This window comes from Anopheles arabiensis, chromosome 2, assembly GCF_016920715.1.
Source record: "Anopheles arabiensis isolate DONGOLA chromosome 2, AaraD3, whole genome shotgun sequence".
NCBI classification, from domain to species: Eukaryota; Metazoa; Arthropoda; class Insecta; order Diptera; family Culicidae; genus Anopheles; species Anopheles arabiensis.
In genome coordinates this window covers 68,669,572-68,688,138 of record NC_053517.1, presented here as the reverse complement: position 1 = coordinate 68,688,138, position 18,567 = coordinate 68,669,572, and the positions used below count along the sequence as shown (strand labels likewise).

General features: G+C 37.2%; 2 protein-coding genes across 2 annotated transcripts; one reads left to right on the top strand and one right to left on the bottom strand.

Annotated features, from left to right (window-relative positions):
* The first annotated feature begins 345 nt into the window (after nt 1–345).
* Nucleotides 346–13,710, top strand: LOC120893857. The gene is made up of 5 exons (XM_040296000.1): nt 346–354; nt 2,268–3,027; nt 12,343–12,439; nt 12,516–12,895; nt 13,047–13,710. Exons 1-5 carry the CDS (start codon nt 346–348, stop codon nt 13,103–13,105), a joined length of 1,305 nt encoding a protein of 434 aa, XP_040151934.1. The 3' UTR covers nt 13,106–13,710.
* A 269-nt stretch (nt 13,711–13,979) lies between these two features.
* Nucleotides 13,980–16,082, bottom strand: LOC120894262. The gene is made up of 3 exons (XM_040296747.1): nt 15,622–16,082; nt 15,251–15,558; nt 13,980–15,173 (listed from the first exon to the last, which is right to left on the bottom strand). The coding sequence occupies exons 1-3, from the start codon at nt 15,912–15,914 to the stop codon at nt 13,993–13,995; spliced, it is 1,782 nt and encodes a 593-aa protein (XP_040152681.1). The 5' UTR covers nt 15,915–16,082; the 3' UTR covers nt 13,980–13,992.
* Between the last annotated feature and the right edge of the window lie 2,485 nt (nt 16,083–18,567).

The following is an 18,567-nucleotide window of genomic DNA, read 5'->3' as shown; positions in this document are numbered from 1 at the left end:
CAATAATTTCTTTAACGCTGTTTATCGCCCCGTGAAACAGCGCTATTCTTATGGACAATTTAAGTGCTCTACCGGACACTTTCACACGGGTAGTTCACCGTACAGTATAATGTCAACTCTACAGAAACAACTTAACAGTCTATGTATTTTATATAAACCAATGTTATTCGATGCTATCTGCTTCTATTAAGAAATATTAATTCAATCAGTGTAGTGTAATTTAGACCATACGAAATTTAAAAAGCCGATGAAACTTGAAAGCTTTTTGATTTTGCATCAAAATTTCATATGCATTGCAACAAATTTCTGATTTACTTCTTTATTTAGAAGTATGAAAAGGGAATAATGATTAATGTAAGTAAAAACAAAAACAACAAAATGCCTTAACCTTTTAATGAAAAAGGAACTGTATAGCGGGCTACTTAAGTTAAGCGTTTCTATTTTAGTAGAAGAATAGTTTTACACATTCAGTAAACTATTATTTAGCTTTGTTTTAATTGAAACTGTGTGATTACTGCACAAAAAAATATAATACACAATATTCAATGAATACTTTCAAGTTAACCATATATAAAGTGAGCAACTGAAAAAAGCGTAACCATGGCAGATCATCCTGCGTTCCCTTGAACCTGCGTTCCGCGTTCCGTTCTTTTTCTCCAGATTGGCAGGTTCGTTCCGTTCCTCAATTTACGGAACTATTCTCATCACTAGTACGTTACTAGTAACGTTCATAAATTGCTACATGTTACAGTAGAGGTTGAGAAATTTGGTCCACTCTATACATTATCTGCTTATATTTTTGAAAATGCCCTTCAATTACTTAAGAACATGTTAAGAAGTGGTTGGAAAAATTTGGAACAAGTTGTTTATCATCAGTGGCTGTCCGAGTTAGATAATTTGATTGTTCCAGAACCATTCAAGTTTTTTTTTTGTCGCGTCGAATACCACGAAATTAACATCACCCTCCGTATGAAGCCATTAAGCAATTATGTGTTGAAGAAAAGTAATGGCTTCTTACCACAGAAAGAGAAGTTATTCAATTTTTGTCGGCATCGATGATATCTTCTACAGTGCGCATTACTGGCTGTTCTAGAAGCAAAGTTCTTTCTTCAACTCAAACTTAAAACGTGATATTTTAACTCGTAGTTTACTGCACTACTTTATTGCTCTAAATCTTACAACGTAGCAAAGTAAATTTCGCGGCGGATCGGAATAAAAATTTCACGTACGCTTTCTTACGCTTTCTGACTTGATCTCATGGCGCTCGCGCGATGGCCGTTTTTCGATTCACGCGGCGATGTTTTTTCTGCTCCCTCTGGTAACGGCAAATCGGCGACGTTTCGGTTCGGCTGTCAACGGCTTATCAATAAACACAAATTGTAAACAACAATTTGTCACTTTTCGCCGACCTCGTTGTTTTCTACAACACTGGCAAAAAGCTGAATTGCAAAAAAAGAGAATCCTACAGGTTTCCACTTTCTTCAACACACCTATTCACGTTCGAGTGTAACGTTAATAACGCATCAACTACCATTGTCGAGTTAAGCCCTTCGAATGTTTTCTGTAAACTTGTGGCGATTCCTCTGGGTGTTACAGAGGAAATGTATTTTACCCCTTTGATACACACTCTCCCTAGTGAAGACAACACGCAATGAAAGTTATATAAAATTAATAACAAAACGGTTGTTGGCGTTTATCAGTAGTTTACATTTATTTGTGTTTATTACTTTTTCCAGCAAAACAGTCTTAAATAGTCTTAAATAAAAAAACCTTTCTTTCCCTTCCTTCTAACCATTCCTTATTTGCTCACCGTCAATTACCACTACATGTTTTTTTCCTATTCTAGAACGGGGTGCAGTCTTTCTAGCTCCGCTCAATGTTTTTCTTCGCTTAGCATGTTGATTTTTTTTTGCTGAAAAAGCTTTGAAGCTCTTCGTCTTCAAGATGCCCTAGTTCTTTAAAAAGCGTTAAAACATTTTCGAATTTCTTAATGGGTTTTTTTTACATCGCCACCCGCTACCGCTCCAAGTACACTTTGCAAACAAATCTCTTGAAAAAATTATGTCGATTACGCGATTATCACCGGCTTTACGCAACACAAAGGTCAAAATATTTTTCCGAAACTCGTCATCGATTCCTAACAGTGCATCAAACTCTTCCAATTCTATACCGGTGTTCAGGGGACTGAAATGGAACAGACGTTCACGATTTTCGGTAGCAGGGCCGATGTTCTTCGATTGGATAGAATTTTCAACAATTTCTCTTAGGTTTTTATTTCACGAAGCAACATTCTATTATGTACAGGAGTACGCGTTTTCGCTGGAGAGGAGGGCTTCACAGATAATGGAAGCTCTGATATTTATCGTTCATTTTCGTCCTGTACATTATCAAAAATATCAGGACTTGTGGTTGGTATTAAATTGGGATCGGCTCTGCTATTTACAGTAGCGTTATGTAATGTTGAAGGCGTTAACGAATCGTTTGTAAACGATGTAGACGAAAGAGTATCTGACGATTTCTTATCCATTTCAGATTTGTCACACACCAACGGAGACATCTCAAAGAATGGTGCAGCTTTTTTCTTACCAACAGAAATTGATGTAAACTGCTTCATATCAAATGGTTGTACATTGTTCATTAAAGGTAAACCGATATCTAAACCCGGAAGCGGATTCAAGGAAGAATACACCTCGGATACAGATAATGGTTTGACGGCGCTTGGCCCTATCTTAGCAGTAATCTTTTTGGATCGTTTATCAACTTTTAACGTGTCTTTCTTTTGTTCTTGTTTTCGCACTAGTTTGTTTGATGCTGATGATGATCGAGAAAGCACGACGGAAGATGATATCTCGAAAGCACCGGGCACATTTTGTTTTATCGGCAGCGCTGCTGCCCCGAACGATAACGGAGCCAGCGGAGGAGGGAGCGATTGTCTGATTGATCCATTCTCGCTTGCTGGTACCTTACGTGCGCGAGAAAACTGCGCGGACGGTTTTGCTGGGAGTCTTCCTGCTCCGGATGATGAAGGTAAGGACAACGATGATGCCGTCGCTGCCGAAACAACATGAGGTGTAGGACGCAATTCAGTATTTGGCACATTTTGCTTTATCATCCGTTGCTGCGCTGCTGCCCCGGATGATAACGGAGCCAGGGGAGGGAGCGCGGTTTGTTTTGCCGGCAATTTCGCCGCTCCGCATGATGAAAAGGTGGACGGAGTACATTTCACTGATTCCACACAAGGCGATTCAATATTTGGCACATTTTATTTTATCATCCGTTGCTGCGCTGCTGCCCCGGATGATAACGGAGCCAGGGGAGAGAGCGCGGTTTGTTTTGCCGGCAATTTCGCCGCTCCGCTTGATAAAAAAGCTGACGGAGAACGCTTTACTGGCCCCAAACTGCTTGCCGGCGATGATGCTGGCATTTGTAGGTTAGTTGTTGTAGACTCCTTCTATCGAAAAAAAACAGTATTTGATATAAGCCCGAAAAAAGCTTTTTTATCACTTACGTTGCAATCGCGAATATTCATTTAGACGTTAAATATTAATTTGTCAAAACACTTGGGATAGCAAAAAATGAAGTACTGCTTTGGAACAAGTGTAACTGCAGCGGTAGAAAAGAAGGCACGATGCATCAATGTGAAAAGAAAGTAAAAGATAACCCTATCTGATGGATAATTGTAATTGATATGATGTATCAACGGATTTTTTTAGCAAGTTTCGCGATGTTTCTATCGTCTCTCTTCGTAGTTTTTCGTTGTCTTCCTCTTGTCTCAGGTTTTGCTTCCCATTTTAAAGCATTACTTATCATTTTTGCTGAACATTGTAACGTATCCTGAATATCTTTATATGTTTTACCATTTGCTCTCATTCTTTTTATCAAATCTCTTTTCTCATCAGAGCAATGTTTACCTCGTCCCATTTCCTGTTGATTATTGAAATTTTTGTTGAACTAAGCGAACCATTGAATGATAATATTGAACTTACTATACGTTTTAAACACGTCTCAGCACGTAACACAGCAAAATAGCTACTTTTCTAGGCAACGAAACGATACTAACCGATCAAATGATAAGCACTGCTATTATAATGATCAACTGCAAACCTGTTTCAATAAGCCAACACGAGCCCCAGCCAATAGAAAGAGACGGGAATATAAATGATAGTACTTCTTTGAAACGTGAGATGACACTACTACATTCTCAGGTGATAAGAGATCAAATCGTAGATCATATATATACAAAAACCGGTGTCAGTATTCTAATGTGTGGCATACTGCTATTTTAATGAACACAATTGTATATATATATATATATATATATATATATATATATATATATATATATATATATATATATATATATATATATATATATATATATATATATATCATTATAGGATCAAACCCACAATCCTAAACAACACGGATAAACCGCCTTCTGCGCATTTATCCTATAATGATAAAGTAGAAGACCGCCAGCGACCTGCAGTAAGAGGATCGTCCTCTTTTATTTCCGGACCTTTGTGACGAATAAACGTAACGAATTCTAATCCACGACTTATAATTGGCGCAGCCGTGCGGAGTTAAACTGTGTGCTAGTAAATGGTGTTAGGTTATAAACAGTGGCAGTAGCTGATTAAAAAAGGCTACGTTCGGAATCCGCTTGCAGCATCCACGACAAGTAGGTTTATCCGTTGTGTGATTCGAGGTTCCCCCGCCTATCGCCTTAGCACCCGCTCCCGTAAACGACGAATCTCCGTAAGTAACGGAAGAGAACGTTTTTGCAATAACGTCTCATCTACTATTGTTTTATTATCATTTCAATTTAAAAAAAGAGAAGCATTATAAGTGGAAAAGTAATTTTGTTGCGTTTTTTTGCTTTAATGTGGCAAATTCGAGCCAACGACTCAAGCACTGAAAGTGATTCTTTCCCTTCCCTCGAATCAAACCACGAGTTAGCCTATATTCCTACCGCTAATACAAGAGAACTGACCCTCAGTGACCTATCAATACAAGGCGACGGTATGGACCAAATTGCCGAGCAGCTATCACGTATAGCAAACGAAATCACGGCACTAACACAAAGGCAGATCTCGCTTGAGACAGCGTTCTCGACGATACACGTGGAGGGGCAACAAAGCGATAGAACACACGATCAGGTGCATGTGAATACGAACACTCCTAGCCAACGGAGCGATTTTTTCGTAATTCCGGATTTAATAAAAGAGCTACCATCATTTGATGGTAATAAAAAACAACTATTGGCTTGGATTTCCAAAGTTGAAACCACTCTGAATATTTTCAGACCTATGGTATCTGTCGATATATTTAAAATGTACGAAATTGTCGTAAGTGGAAAATTAATAGGAAAGGCAAATGATGTCGTCTGCCAAGAGGGTAACCCTCATAAATTCGATGAGATTAAAGCAATATTAATAAATGCTTTCGGCGACCGCCAAGAAATTTCCACTTACAAATGCCAATTATGGCAGTGGAAATTGACTAAAAATATGACAATACACAAGTATTATCATGGTCACAAAGAAATAGTCGAAAAAATAAAAATATTGCTAAACAAAATCCATTATACAGCAACAATTGGGAAGCAATAAGTCATTTTATAGAAGAGGATTCGTTGGCCGCATTTATGGCAGGCCTGCAAGACGATTATTTTGGCTATGTTCATGCTACTCGACCTAAAGACGTAAATGACGCCTACACATTTTTATGTAAGCTTAAAAATAAACGTGATTATGATGCAAATGTGCAGACAGGTTCTAAAACATTTTTCAATGATAAAAAAGATAACCGACCATTAAATTTACAACACAATTCGCGTTATCCAAATGCAAATCGTACACACACTAACACGGTAAACAACCATTACACTCCTATGGAAACGAACACAACTCGCTCAAAGCTAACCCTTAATAGATCAACAAATAATCATGAAATTTTGGAAAACAATAATGAACAAAACAGTGATGAAAATTTTTGCTTTGCTTCAGAACCGAAATTTCCGGAATAGCCCTGAACAAGCATAACTTTCTTCCTTATATTAAAATATTAGATAAATATCATCAAAGAACATTAAATATTCTTATTAATTCTGGCGCGAATAAAAATCTATTGCGACTAGGAATATTAAAAGGATCAAAAGAATGTCATCATACATCCGTAAAGAACATGTATGGTAACTTTACAGTTTCCTCAAAAGGTGAAACATTTTTCCTGGGACCAAAGTTGCCCCCTATCGAACTTTACGAAAAAAAGTTTCACGATTTTTTCGATGGTTTAATTGGTACGGAAACATTATCAACCCTCGAATCTATTCTTAACTATAAAAACGAAACTATAACTTTACTGAATCAAACAATAGAATTTCATAAACACCCTATAGAACCATTATCAAAAGAATTCTTCATGTTGAACTGTTTACCTCACATAGAAGAAAATAAACTAGAAGATCAAATAAAAACAGACCATCTTAATGAATTTGAAAAAATAAAATTGATCCAAACAATTAAAAAATACACACAAATTATTCCCAAAGAAAACGAAAAGCTGTCCGCTGCAATTAAAATAAAACATCATATTAAAACTACAACAGATAAACCTATCTACACAAAGTCATATAGATATCCACACGCTCATAAAAATATAGTTAAAACGCAAATTCAGGAAATGCTCACCAGTGGGGTTATTAAACACTCGAATTCTCCTTGGAACGCACCTATTTGGGTCGTCCCAAAAAAGAGCGACGCTACAGGAGCAGAAAATTTTCGCGTGGTTATTGACTATAGGAAACTTAACGACGTTACAATTGACGACAAGTATCCGATTCCCCAAATCGACGATATTTTCGACAATCTGGGACGGTCAGAATATTTTTCTACCCTCGACCTAAAGAGTGGTTTTCACCAAATAGAACTGGAACCTTCTTCACAAGAAAAAACAGCTTTTAGCACAGAATGTGGCCATTACGAATTTTTGCGAATGCCATTTGGCCTTAAGAACGCTCCATCGACTTTCCAAAGGGCAATGAACAACATTCTAGGAGAACTCATAGGCGAAAAATGCTATGTGTATCTAGACGATGTGATAGTATTCGGAAGAAATTTAGAAATCCATCTTTCAAATCTCAATCTAGTATTAGAAAAGCTACAGAAAGCAAATCTAAAAGTCCAAATAAAGAAATGCGAGTTTTTGAAGAAAAATTGTGAATTTCTCGGCCACATCGTTACAAAAGATGGCATTAAGCCCAACCCAGATAAAATTAAAGAAATAATCAATTGGCAACTGCCATCAAACGAAAAAGAGATTAAACAATATTTGGGTCTTTTAGGATACTACAGAAAGTTCATAAAAGATTTTGCTAAAATAACTAGGCCAATGACCAAATATTTAAAAAAAGACCAGGTACTCAATTTAATGGATCCCGAATACATCGAAGCTTTCGAAAAGACAAAGAAAATGCTAATAATGGATCCCATTTTGGCATACCCGGATTTTTCTAAATCATTTATATTGACCACCGATGCCTCTAACTACGCATTAGGCGCAGTCCTTTCCCAGCTATTCGACTGTAAAGACCACCCAATTGCGTTCGCTTCTAGAACCCTAAACCACGCTGAGGTAAACTATTCTACAACAGAAAAAGAGGCCTTAGCCATCATTTGGGCGGTCGAAAAATTCAAGCCTTATCTTTTTGGTCATAAATTTACCTTAGTAACAGACCACAAACCTCTAATTTTTATTAAAAATTCTTCTAAAAATTCAAAAATCATTCGGTGGAGATTAGAATTAGAAAATTATGATTATGATGTGACCTATAAGGAAGGTAAAGCAAACGTAGTCGCCGATGCCCTTAGTAGGAAACTAGAAATGAACAACAATGAGACCAACTCAGATAATTTATTGCAAACAACACATTCAGATACGAACACACGCCATTCCGCAGAGACTTCAGAAGACTTCTTTGTACACTTTACCGAAAGACCAGTGAATTCTTATAGAAACCAAATATTCTTCAAACTAGCGGAACAAGAACAAATTTACGAAGAATCTCCTTTTCCCAGACACCATAGAACAACCATTTGTAAAAATTCATTTAATTCCGAGGAGATTGAATCGTATCTGATGAAATTCCACGATGGAAAACAAAGCGCAATATACGCCCCTGAAAGCCTGTTACAACTAATCCAAGAAGCATGTAGGACGTATTCTACAGATGTACTTTCTCATTTGGTAATAGCTCCGAATCTTGTCGAGGACGTCGTGTTAGACGACGATAAATACGAAATCGTACAGCAAGCTCATAATCGTGCGCATAGAGGCATCCAAGAGATCGAGCAGCAACTGAAAAGATCGTATTATTTTCCTAAAATGGTTCAGCATATACGAGAATATGTTAATTCCTGTAAAATATGTGCCCAACACAAATACGAACGCCGGCCATATAATATAAAAATTTCGCCAAGACCAATAACAAAAGCTCCGTTAGAAAGAATCCACATGGATATTTTTGGCATAGACAAGAACTATTTCTTATCGTTTGTGTGTGCATTCTCTAAACATTTGCAGCTCATCAAGATTGAATCAAGAAATACGATAGACATACAATCTGGCCTTACACGTTATATCTCTACCTTCGGAACCCCACGAAAGATAGTATGCGACCACGAATGTTCATTCAGAAGCATTCAGCTACGAGGATTCTTAGACAGTCTTCAAATCGAATTAGAATTTGCCTCTAGCTCGGAATCCAACGGCCAGGTAGAGAAAACGCACAGTACAATTATCGAAATTTTCAACTCAAATAAGCAAAAATTTACATCACTCAATACAGCCGATATCATTCAGCTTACTGTATCTTTGTACAACAATAGTGTACATTCGGCAACAAATTTCACACCTAACGAAATTGTGTTTAATCAAACCAACACAATAGACCCTAGGATAATTATGACTCACTCAAAAGAGATATTTGATAAGGTAATATGCAATCTAGAAAAAGCAAAAAAGAAAATGGAAAAGAATAACGAACAGAAAGAAGAACCTCCTACAATAAAGGAAGGAAATGGCGTTTTGATTAAAAAAGGAGTTAGAAAAAAGTTAGACCCACGATTTCAAATGACAACCTGTCTACAAAATAATATTAAAACTATAAAAATCGGCAGAAACGTAAAACGAAATAAGAGTAAACTAAAGAGAATAAGAAAAAACTGCAATCAATCAAATTAAAGCCATTATGGTTGTTTCTCAATATTTTTCTCCTTGGTCACACATCGGTCTTTAGTTTTAAGAATAGGTTATGTTACGATTTTTTGTTAGTAGCTAGGATCTAGGTGCCCAAAATGTATAACCACTAAGTAACGGAAACACCAATGCAATTGCTACTCTCTACCAAGAGCGTCCTTCATTCTACGGACGAATACAATTACGGACGAGGACGTCCTTTTTCTTCCCCCGGAGGAATTATAGGATCAAACCCACAATCCTAAACAACACGGATAAACCGCCTTCTGCGCATTTATCCTATAATGATAAAGTAGAAGACCGCCAGCGACCTGCAGTAAGAGGATCGTCCTCTTTTATTTCCGGACCTTTGTGACGAATAAACGTAACGAATTCTAATCCACGACTTATAATTATATATATATATATAGATTATATATATATATATATATATATATATATATATATATATATATATATATATATATATATATATATATCTATATCTATATATATATATTCACATATTGAATCGCCCTGTGTGGAATCAGTGAAATGTACTCCGTCCACCTTTTCATCATGCGGAGCGGCGAAATTGCCGGCAAAACAAACCGCGCTCTCTCCCCTGGCTCCGTTATCATCCGGGGCAGCAGCGCAGCAACGGATGATAAAACAAAATGTGCCAAATACTGAATTATATATATATATATATATATATATATATATATATATATATATATATATATATATATATATATATATATATATATATATATATATATATATATATATATATATATATATATATATATATATATATATATATATATATATATATATATATATATATATATATATATCATCTTTACGCCATGGAACATCGAATATTTTATTTTTCGGTACAGTGCTGTCCTTCAAAATGAAATCATGGAATGACGGAGACACATAAAAGAAGTAAAGACAAATTGTGTGGAAATTATTAGCGGGACAGTAGACCTTTCTGAAGTTTTTAACGGAGAGGTTTTTTAAATAATAAATAATAAACTGATAAATTAAATAATATCGGTTTATATAACGTTGATGCCAGTTACTTATCAACCGCTATGATTGTTTGGGCTAATGCGTAAGTGTCTAAAAGTATTTACGATATCGCGCCATCGTCCCCAAGTCGTTTTGTTGTCGTTGTACATCAGTAAAATTTTATCAAAGTTAAACAACAATACATATTAAATTTCAAAATTATTCTTTAATTAACTTTTTTTTTTTTTCATTTTTTTAGCTGCTATGTTCTTTTGACCCCTTTCGCTTGGATCTCAATAGCTTTTCATTTGCGGCTTTAAGATTCGTGTGTTTAATTCTTAATTTCACACGTAGCATCATAAAGCATTTAATCATGTCTACGGGTAAACTCGGTATTTTTTTTAATTGTATTTACACCCGTTTTTACTATCCCTGGCTTTTTGTCCAGAGTACCATCGGGATGCAGCTTTTGGAAGATTTTTTCCATTTTGGATCCCAATTTCAAAAAAGAATGAGATGGAACAAACAATCCTCCCGTGGATAATTGCTTCGCAAATGATGGTGGTTTGCTGTAGTTATGATCGCTGGTTATTTTAAATGAATATGTTCCTTGATCAATGTGCGGGTGTTTTTTGTGAATTTTTTTTCCTAAGTACCCCATAATATATTCAAATCTATCACTATCTTGTTCTGGTAGATCTGGAATGGTGGAACTGATGGTACTAAGGATTTCACTTTCATCATCCATTTCATGTGCATTAATGCATTGTCTGGTAAATCTGGAATTACGCCTGCTTCAGTAAATAGAGTTACAGACATAAATTACATTCCATAACCTTTGTTTTCTTACGCTAATTATGCCAAAAGTCTGATGGACGAATACTTCTTGCGCGCCCCTCAAACGACTTTTTTTAGTTTTTTATGTATTTTGGTTGCTATTGCACTATTTAAATACTTTTTTTTAGCAAAACGTGTGTATTGATGGTTGGTGGTGAAATGGGTTTGTTCTCTCTTTATCAAACCTCATCATTACTTTTACCACCCCATGTCTATTGCGGCCATAATTCGCCTTTTTCTGCAAAATATTCAGCTAGACGAATACTTTTTGGACTGACTGTATATTTTATTTTGCGTATGGCTTTGAATGTATTTGGCAAGCTTCAAACTTACGTATTTAACGCGCTTTCAATTCAATTTCATTTATTAACGGCAGTGAAATACATAGAAAAAACACCAGTGACAATAATGATAAATCACACAAACAAAGTAAATAATTATTGCAATTGATAAGATTTTTTATCGGCTTGGTTCACAAAATTTACATTCAAAAGTTCACAAAATAATAGCATTGGCGATATGACCACAGCCTACTTTGAATTTTATTCCTAACAATCCGTAAAGTTTCCATGGATATGTTTTCACCCGTCCTGTCAAAACCAATTTTTTTTCGATTTCGTTTTTAGTTGTAAATTTGTATGGGACGAGACACCCTGATCTTCATACACTTTGGTGTTATCGCACAGTTAGTGTGCTTTGCACACTTTTTGTGCTCCGCACAGCTACCACACAGTGTGCACAGTTTGTGTGCTCTGCACAGTTTGTGTGCTCCGCACAGTTACAGGGTTTTCCATTCCAATTAACAATTGTCCACAGCCTACTAGCAATCCTCGATTTGAAAAACACAATTGTCTACCACTTACAAACAAGCCCGAGCCGCAATGATGGGTGATTTTTGACAGCTCTACGGTGACATCCCCCGAAATGCTATTTCGCGGGGGAACTCAGTGGTACTCAAGTTGAAGCCATCTTGGGCACTCAATTTCCATCATGGCTGCCGCTAGTTCAAAAAACGACAGTTGGTATAAAAAAATGCTCTAGTGCAAAAAAACATAGTCCTACCTACCCCCCATCTTTTTGCACTTTTGCTTTTATACGTTGCATATGTGCTTTATCTCTTTCACACAAGTAGGCACACATAGGCCCCACCGTGACGTCATATTCACCCCATCAAGCATGACCTGTCTATATGTGCCGACTGTTAATTCTGCATTGTTCTGTTCTACCGCATTTGAATTCTGTGAATAGAGGAAATTTTGTTAAGGTATTTTTTTATCAAGAGGCATACTTACGAAAACTCCACTCCGTACCGGCTCTGTGACTGTCCAGAAGCTTATACGCTCAGGTAAGTTGATGAGATGCTTTCAATCATGTTAGAATCTAATATTAATCAAACGCCAACTTAACAATTATCTTTTTAGGAAAATGCAAAACATTTATCATGATCATCGATATGCAACATTCGCATCACAGCCGATTCTGGAAACCGAAATGATGGAAATTAGCACCTCCAATCCATCGGTGATCCATGCTCCACCGTCTGTTCCTTCGGTCGTCCCCGCTGTTATTCTTGATTCGACATTCTTGGCTGTCTCATCGTCACCACCACCTATATTCGTTTCGTCAGATATGTTGACCATCCCATCGTCACCGCCACCCATCACTGATGTTTCCGGTACAGTTCTTTTCGGTGGATCTATGCCCAGTTCGTCAGGTGGATCCATGCCGGGACAGCGATCCTCCTCCGGACCGTCATTGTTGACCATCTCATCGTCACCGCCACCCATCTGTGATGTTTCCGGTAAGTTTCTTTTCGATGGATCTATGCCCGGTTCGTCAGCCATACCGGGACAGAAATCCTCTTCCGGACCGTCATTGTTGACCATCCCATCGTCACCGCCACCCATCACTGATGTTCTCGTTACATTTCTGTTCAAAGGATCTCTGCCCAGTTCGTCAGCCATGCCGGGACAGCGATCCTCTTCCGGACCGTCATCCTCGCCCAGTCTGACGTCTGTACCTGGTTCATCTTCATCATCCGGCGCGTATAATAATTCACTTGATAAAAAAGTGGACATTCTTATAAAACTATCGAAGCAGACTGCGGCTGAGGTCAAAATTATGTTTAATGCAATGAATCCGAGAGCTGGGACAACCTCACGCAATACAGCCATCACAGCCATTGAAACAAAAGAAGAGTTAGAAGCCTTTAATGCTAACTTAGAGGTTAATACGTATATGGCTGAGATGCTATGCTCGCTTTTGTATGCAATTGACCATATAAAATATGTTAAAGAAAGACTTGACAAAATAATAGATCTATTGTTTTCTAGGGAATTTCTTTCAAAATGTAGTTGGTCAGGGATTGGTCGTCCCAATCAAAAAGTCGCATTTGCTGCGTTTGAAAATGTATTCGTTTTAATCAAATTTGCTGGAGGAAACAAATTTCTTCAATTGAATGACGACTACGTGAAGAAGATTTTAGTGAGTAAAATGGATCATGGGAAGGGAAGAAATGAAACAAAAACGTTGCAGGAAATCGTTTCACTTAGAAGCTTAGAATATTATAAGTAAATTTGTAAAGATTCACAGAAATATAAAAAATGTAAACAATTATTAATCAATGAAATCAAGTAATACATTTATTTATGAACCAAATTTAGTAACATATAAAAAGTTCCTCCATCCCTATTAGTTTATAATTGTGAAGCAATACATCTGCATTCTTCAATTATAATCCAGCTAGCACCACGAGGAGGTTGGGATAGGAGTTAAAGATACGCATGAAGTATCTTAGCATTTGCTAGCCAGCTGAAAAAGAAAAATAATACAAACAAAATTTTTAATATTGAAAAAGCTCCTCTTTGCCTATTTTTATTGCACTATCTAACTAGCTAGCTACTCTTGAAACGTGTGCGTTAAAGGACTAAAATGAAAAGATACTCCTCCATCTAACGATATCGCTACAAACTTACATTTAACATCCCTAACATTTATCCTAACTATTTCAGATGATAAATCATCTACGCTAGCTATGTAATTAAATATTACTTCTGAACTACATGGATACGTGAAAGCTGCCCTTTTCTTTAAAATCTGGTGCCCCTCAATAACGAACGTTCCTGATAATTCGGTTGCCCTGATGTAACGAACTATTTCATTATTTCTTGTTAAAAACCATGCGTTTCTATTTCCCTGTCTTAAAACAAAATCTGACCTCACGTGTAAAATTGCCTCTTCCTGTCTTAATTTTATATATGGATAAGTTAATTTTGTTTTCTGTGTACTTGTTTCAATTCTACTAAGTTCGCCTATCCTACCTACGACTTGGCTCAAGCAATTATTCCCTGTCCTGACAAATCTTTTAATTTGCTGATATTTGTTTTCGGCTGGGAACGTTGAAATTGTTGGAAGGGGTCCGATATTTTCTACATCTTCTTGTACATGCAATAGAGTATGAACATTGTAAGTCATAAACTTACGGTCATAAATTGAACTAAATTCTGAAACAAATTGATCTAATAATGACCCTGCGTACTTCCAATAGTCTTGATAAATTTTAGAGGAAAACATTGTAATACCTACAACCAACAGTTTAAAATGGTGATATGCCCTGTCACTTATTCTGCCTTTTAGAAGAGGAACGCTGATGTGATGTAGGAAGGTTCGGTATTCGGACGCCTTCCAAAATTTTAAACATTTAAGGGACCTTACTGCTCTCTGAAATTCTGCCGGTAATTTAATTTGAACTAGAAGCCCTGAAATTTCATCCTGCTCATCTAAATTCCATTTCTCGTTTATAAAACATCCTGTCGTAAAACCTATCACTAATTTCCTCAACACTCCATAATATACTAAATGTAAATCGTCCGAAGTAGGTAGTCTTAATACTATGTTTAAGTGTTTAATATCTAACAACGGCGATGGGCGTATCTGATGTCCTATGGAGTAATCTCCATTTCTAAATTCTTCGTTCGTTCGTGCTTCTGCTGTTCCCTCGAAGATCATCCTTCCCATGTAGCTTCTACCCAAAATTTTGCATTTATGGCATCCTTGTATGCCATTGTGGTTTTTAACACCTAAAATCGATGGAATACAATGTTAATGTGTTAGATATCTTTCCTTTTCATGAAATCGTACAATCGTGAATACTTACATTTGATGAACGCTCTAGCAGGGGCGTCTGCAAGTATCGCTCTTAGTGAGATGGAAATACGTTTTCCATTTATAACTACTCCGTTGTCCTGGACATCATTTATTTCTGTTACCAGACGGCGCAGATAATCCTCTGCATTATCCGGTTTAGAAGTTCCACAAAATATTCCAATAGTCATTATTGGAACGTCAGGAATACCATGCAGCTGCATCAAAATGGGCCAGAACTGGGTAGTTCCGCTATTATGCAGAGGAATACCATCCATAGAAATATTCAATTCAAATGAATCTACAGGAGGCGGAGTAGTGCTGAAATAAACAAATACATTAATGGCTAGTAAAATAAGGTAACAGTTGAATTGATGTTACTACCGAAACTGTTCTTTCAGAGATTTATCTATTCCTTTGTACCACATTTGTCCACCAGCCAAATTTTCAATTTCTTTTCCCACGCCAACAGGAGTCTTCAGAAATGTCCTGGAATCTTTAGGAACATAAAAATCAGTTGTTTTTAGTATTGCTTCTAAGAAATCATTAATAGCGGCATGCGTGATTTGATGTTTCAGAGCCCACAATCGCATCGTTTCAACAAATACTTGATTTTTGTGGGCTCTATCAAATTCACTATACTCATCCTGATCTTCAATGTCGCTTTCGTCCGACATTTGGTGGCAGCTGTGACCGTCCTCTTCTTCTTCCAACCATTCAACAAATTGTTCCTCATCATGGGAGTCATTCAACACATCAGGTTGAGATATGCAAAGGCGGTAGATACGGACGTCCTCATCATCTTCCAACCATTCAATTGATGGATCTTCATCAAAGTATACGTTTGATATATCCGGTTGACCTGTGTAAAGTAAACGCAATAAAATAAATATAATAAAATTTGATATATTAATTAAGTCAAGATTTAAAAAAAATATCCGAAAATTCACCCTTATATTAAGAAATTCTACTTGAATGGCTCTAATCAGACCTTCTAATTATCTGGCGAATTTTAAATTTCAGTCATGTAACAACTAAGTAAGAGAAAAGCAGGGAGGATGCTCATTTTGGTTACTTGTTTGTGCCTCTTTTATGTCAGCGGTGGGGGAAGGGTCTGAGAGGCTAAATTAATTCAAGAGGATATCATCACGCATAGGGTGCCTCTTTGATGACGGCAGCAGCTAACACTAAAATAAATTAACATACTTTCTCCGAGGTCTCCTTATTCTATTTGGCGAAACGTCCTACGCGGACATACCGGGCTTTTCAGGTTCTCGAGACTTACAGGGTTTTCAATGATATTATTGACATGTTCAGCGAGTTGTTGATTCGTTCGGGCATATAATTGACTCTTTCAGCGAGATATTGAATTGTTCGTAAGCAGGCGTTGACAAGTTCGGCGATACTATAGAGCTGTCACTTTCGTACCCCTTGGACTGCAGCTTGGATCATTCTCATACATGTATTCACTACCAAGCAAACGGATTGTCATTCCGTGGGATGGGGGGTCAAATGAGGCTTAAAATCACGACGGGCATGCTGTTAAGTTGTGCAGACTGACGATCGTCCCCGTGACCCCTAAATTCCCCTTGGAAAGCATTGAGCATCGTTCTAATAAAGTAGTTTTCTCTATTGGTTGGTGGATTGCACCGTCCCACACACTACACATTTGTGCAATTAACTATCGTATGATAGCTTGCACAATTCACTACTTTCACTGCACTATATTAAAAACTATAGCACCAAATGTACTCACCATGAACTTCCTGGCTTGAAGTCGATATAGAAGCTGTTGCTAAATTGTTTTCTGCTTCCCATTCCTGTTCCAAACGCGTCCATATTGCTTTGCCGGTTGTATATTTTTTCCGAATGGTATGTACTTGTTGGGCCTTATCCATGATGATAATAACCTAAAAATAAACAAATAAAACAAAATTGTGCCGCAAAATCACGAATTGTGCTTGCAACGCAAGGAAAATTGGGTTGTATTTCTTTATTGGTCAAATAAAGAAGGGTTTTCAATGCGTTTTTGGCAGTAATGCGTGCTGATGCGTTAAGAGTGATTATAAAAATCGGTTTGTTTTGGCGCTTTTCTATTTTGTTTACTTTTTCTCACGTCACATACGAATTTGGCAACCATTCTTCCACCCCGCATCCAGGCGCTTCATACGTTCATCGGCCTGTTGTCTGCCAAAATGACATTCGAAGCAGGCTCATGTGCTATCTCTTTCCCTCATTTCCTTCAGAAGTCGCTCAGCTCTGCGGCTCGGGAGTCAAGCCGTTTTTGGTACACTGTCCATTTCAATTACACAACGTTTTTGGCTGGAACGTGTATCACTTGTCTGTAAGAATTGAACCATATTGTAAACAGGTCTTGATTGAATATCAGAATATGGGAAAGCTGGGCAATTTGGACATGTTAAGCAGTTTTATCATTTGGTTTTAGTTATTATTGGATCGTTACAGTTTTTAGGTTATTTTGGTACGTTGTAATTTTTTTTCACTGGCTACCAGTAAAAGCACCGATAAATGTCAAAATTCCTGCCGTGTATTGAAAGATTAAAGTATACATAAAATGCCTAACATGTCCATGTTGCCCAGCTGTCCCGTCAAACATTGCGAGGGTTGCGAGTAGTATCATCTGCTCGAAACATTATCATATTTTAAGTAATCTTTGTTTTTATTCAAGAAATTATTTTTTTACCGTGTTATTTGTCGAATAAATCACTATTGCTATTTTTGCGGATTTTTTCAAAATAATTTCTAAAAAATCAGGTGTTTAGTATGCTATAAATCGCACTGTTATACCTGATGTCGGGGTGCTATAATTATAATTGCTAAAACTAGGGGCGAAAAAACTGCGTAGGCTCGCAAGCTCTTTAATGCGAGGGATCTGGGACTGTAAACTTGTACGGTGTGCGAGCCCTCGCGCGCCCTCGCAAATCGCTGTCAATTGCATGGCGGGTTTGCAACAAGTTTGAGTGCAAAATATTTCACAGCCATGGGCTGTGAAATATGTTTGCAGTTTGAGTTTGAGAAGTTTTCGATCGCTTTGCGCAGCGGGCTCTAGCTACATTGAGCGAGAGTTTGAGAAGTTTTCGATCGCTTCGCGCAGCGGGTTTGTATGGAACACAGCAATTTGTAAAAAGTACCCCAAGAAATACATTCAGAATTCAGTTAACAGCACAGATTTTGGAGCTTGAATTTATTTCTACATTTTTATATCACCTTGCTAGCAAATCTTACATAGAGTCCTTGACGGGTAGCTTTTGCTTGACACTTGCTAGCACTCTCCGGTGAATATGGTAACTGTGCTGATTTTTGCTCCCA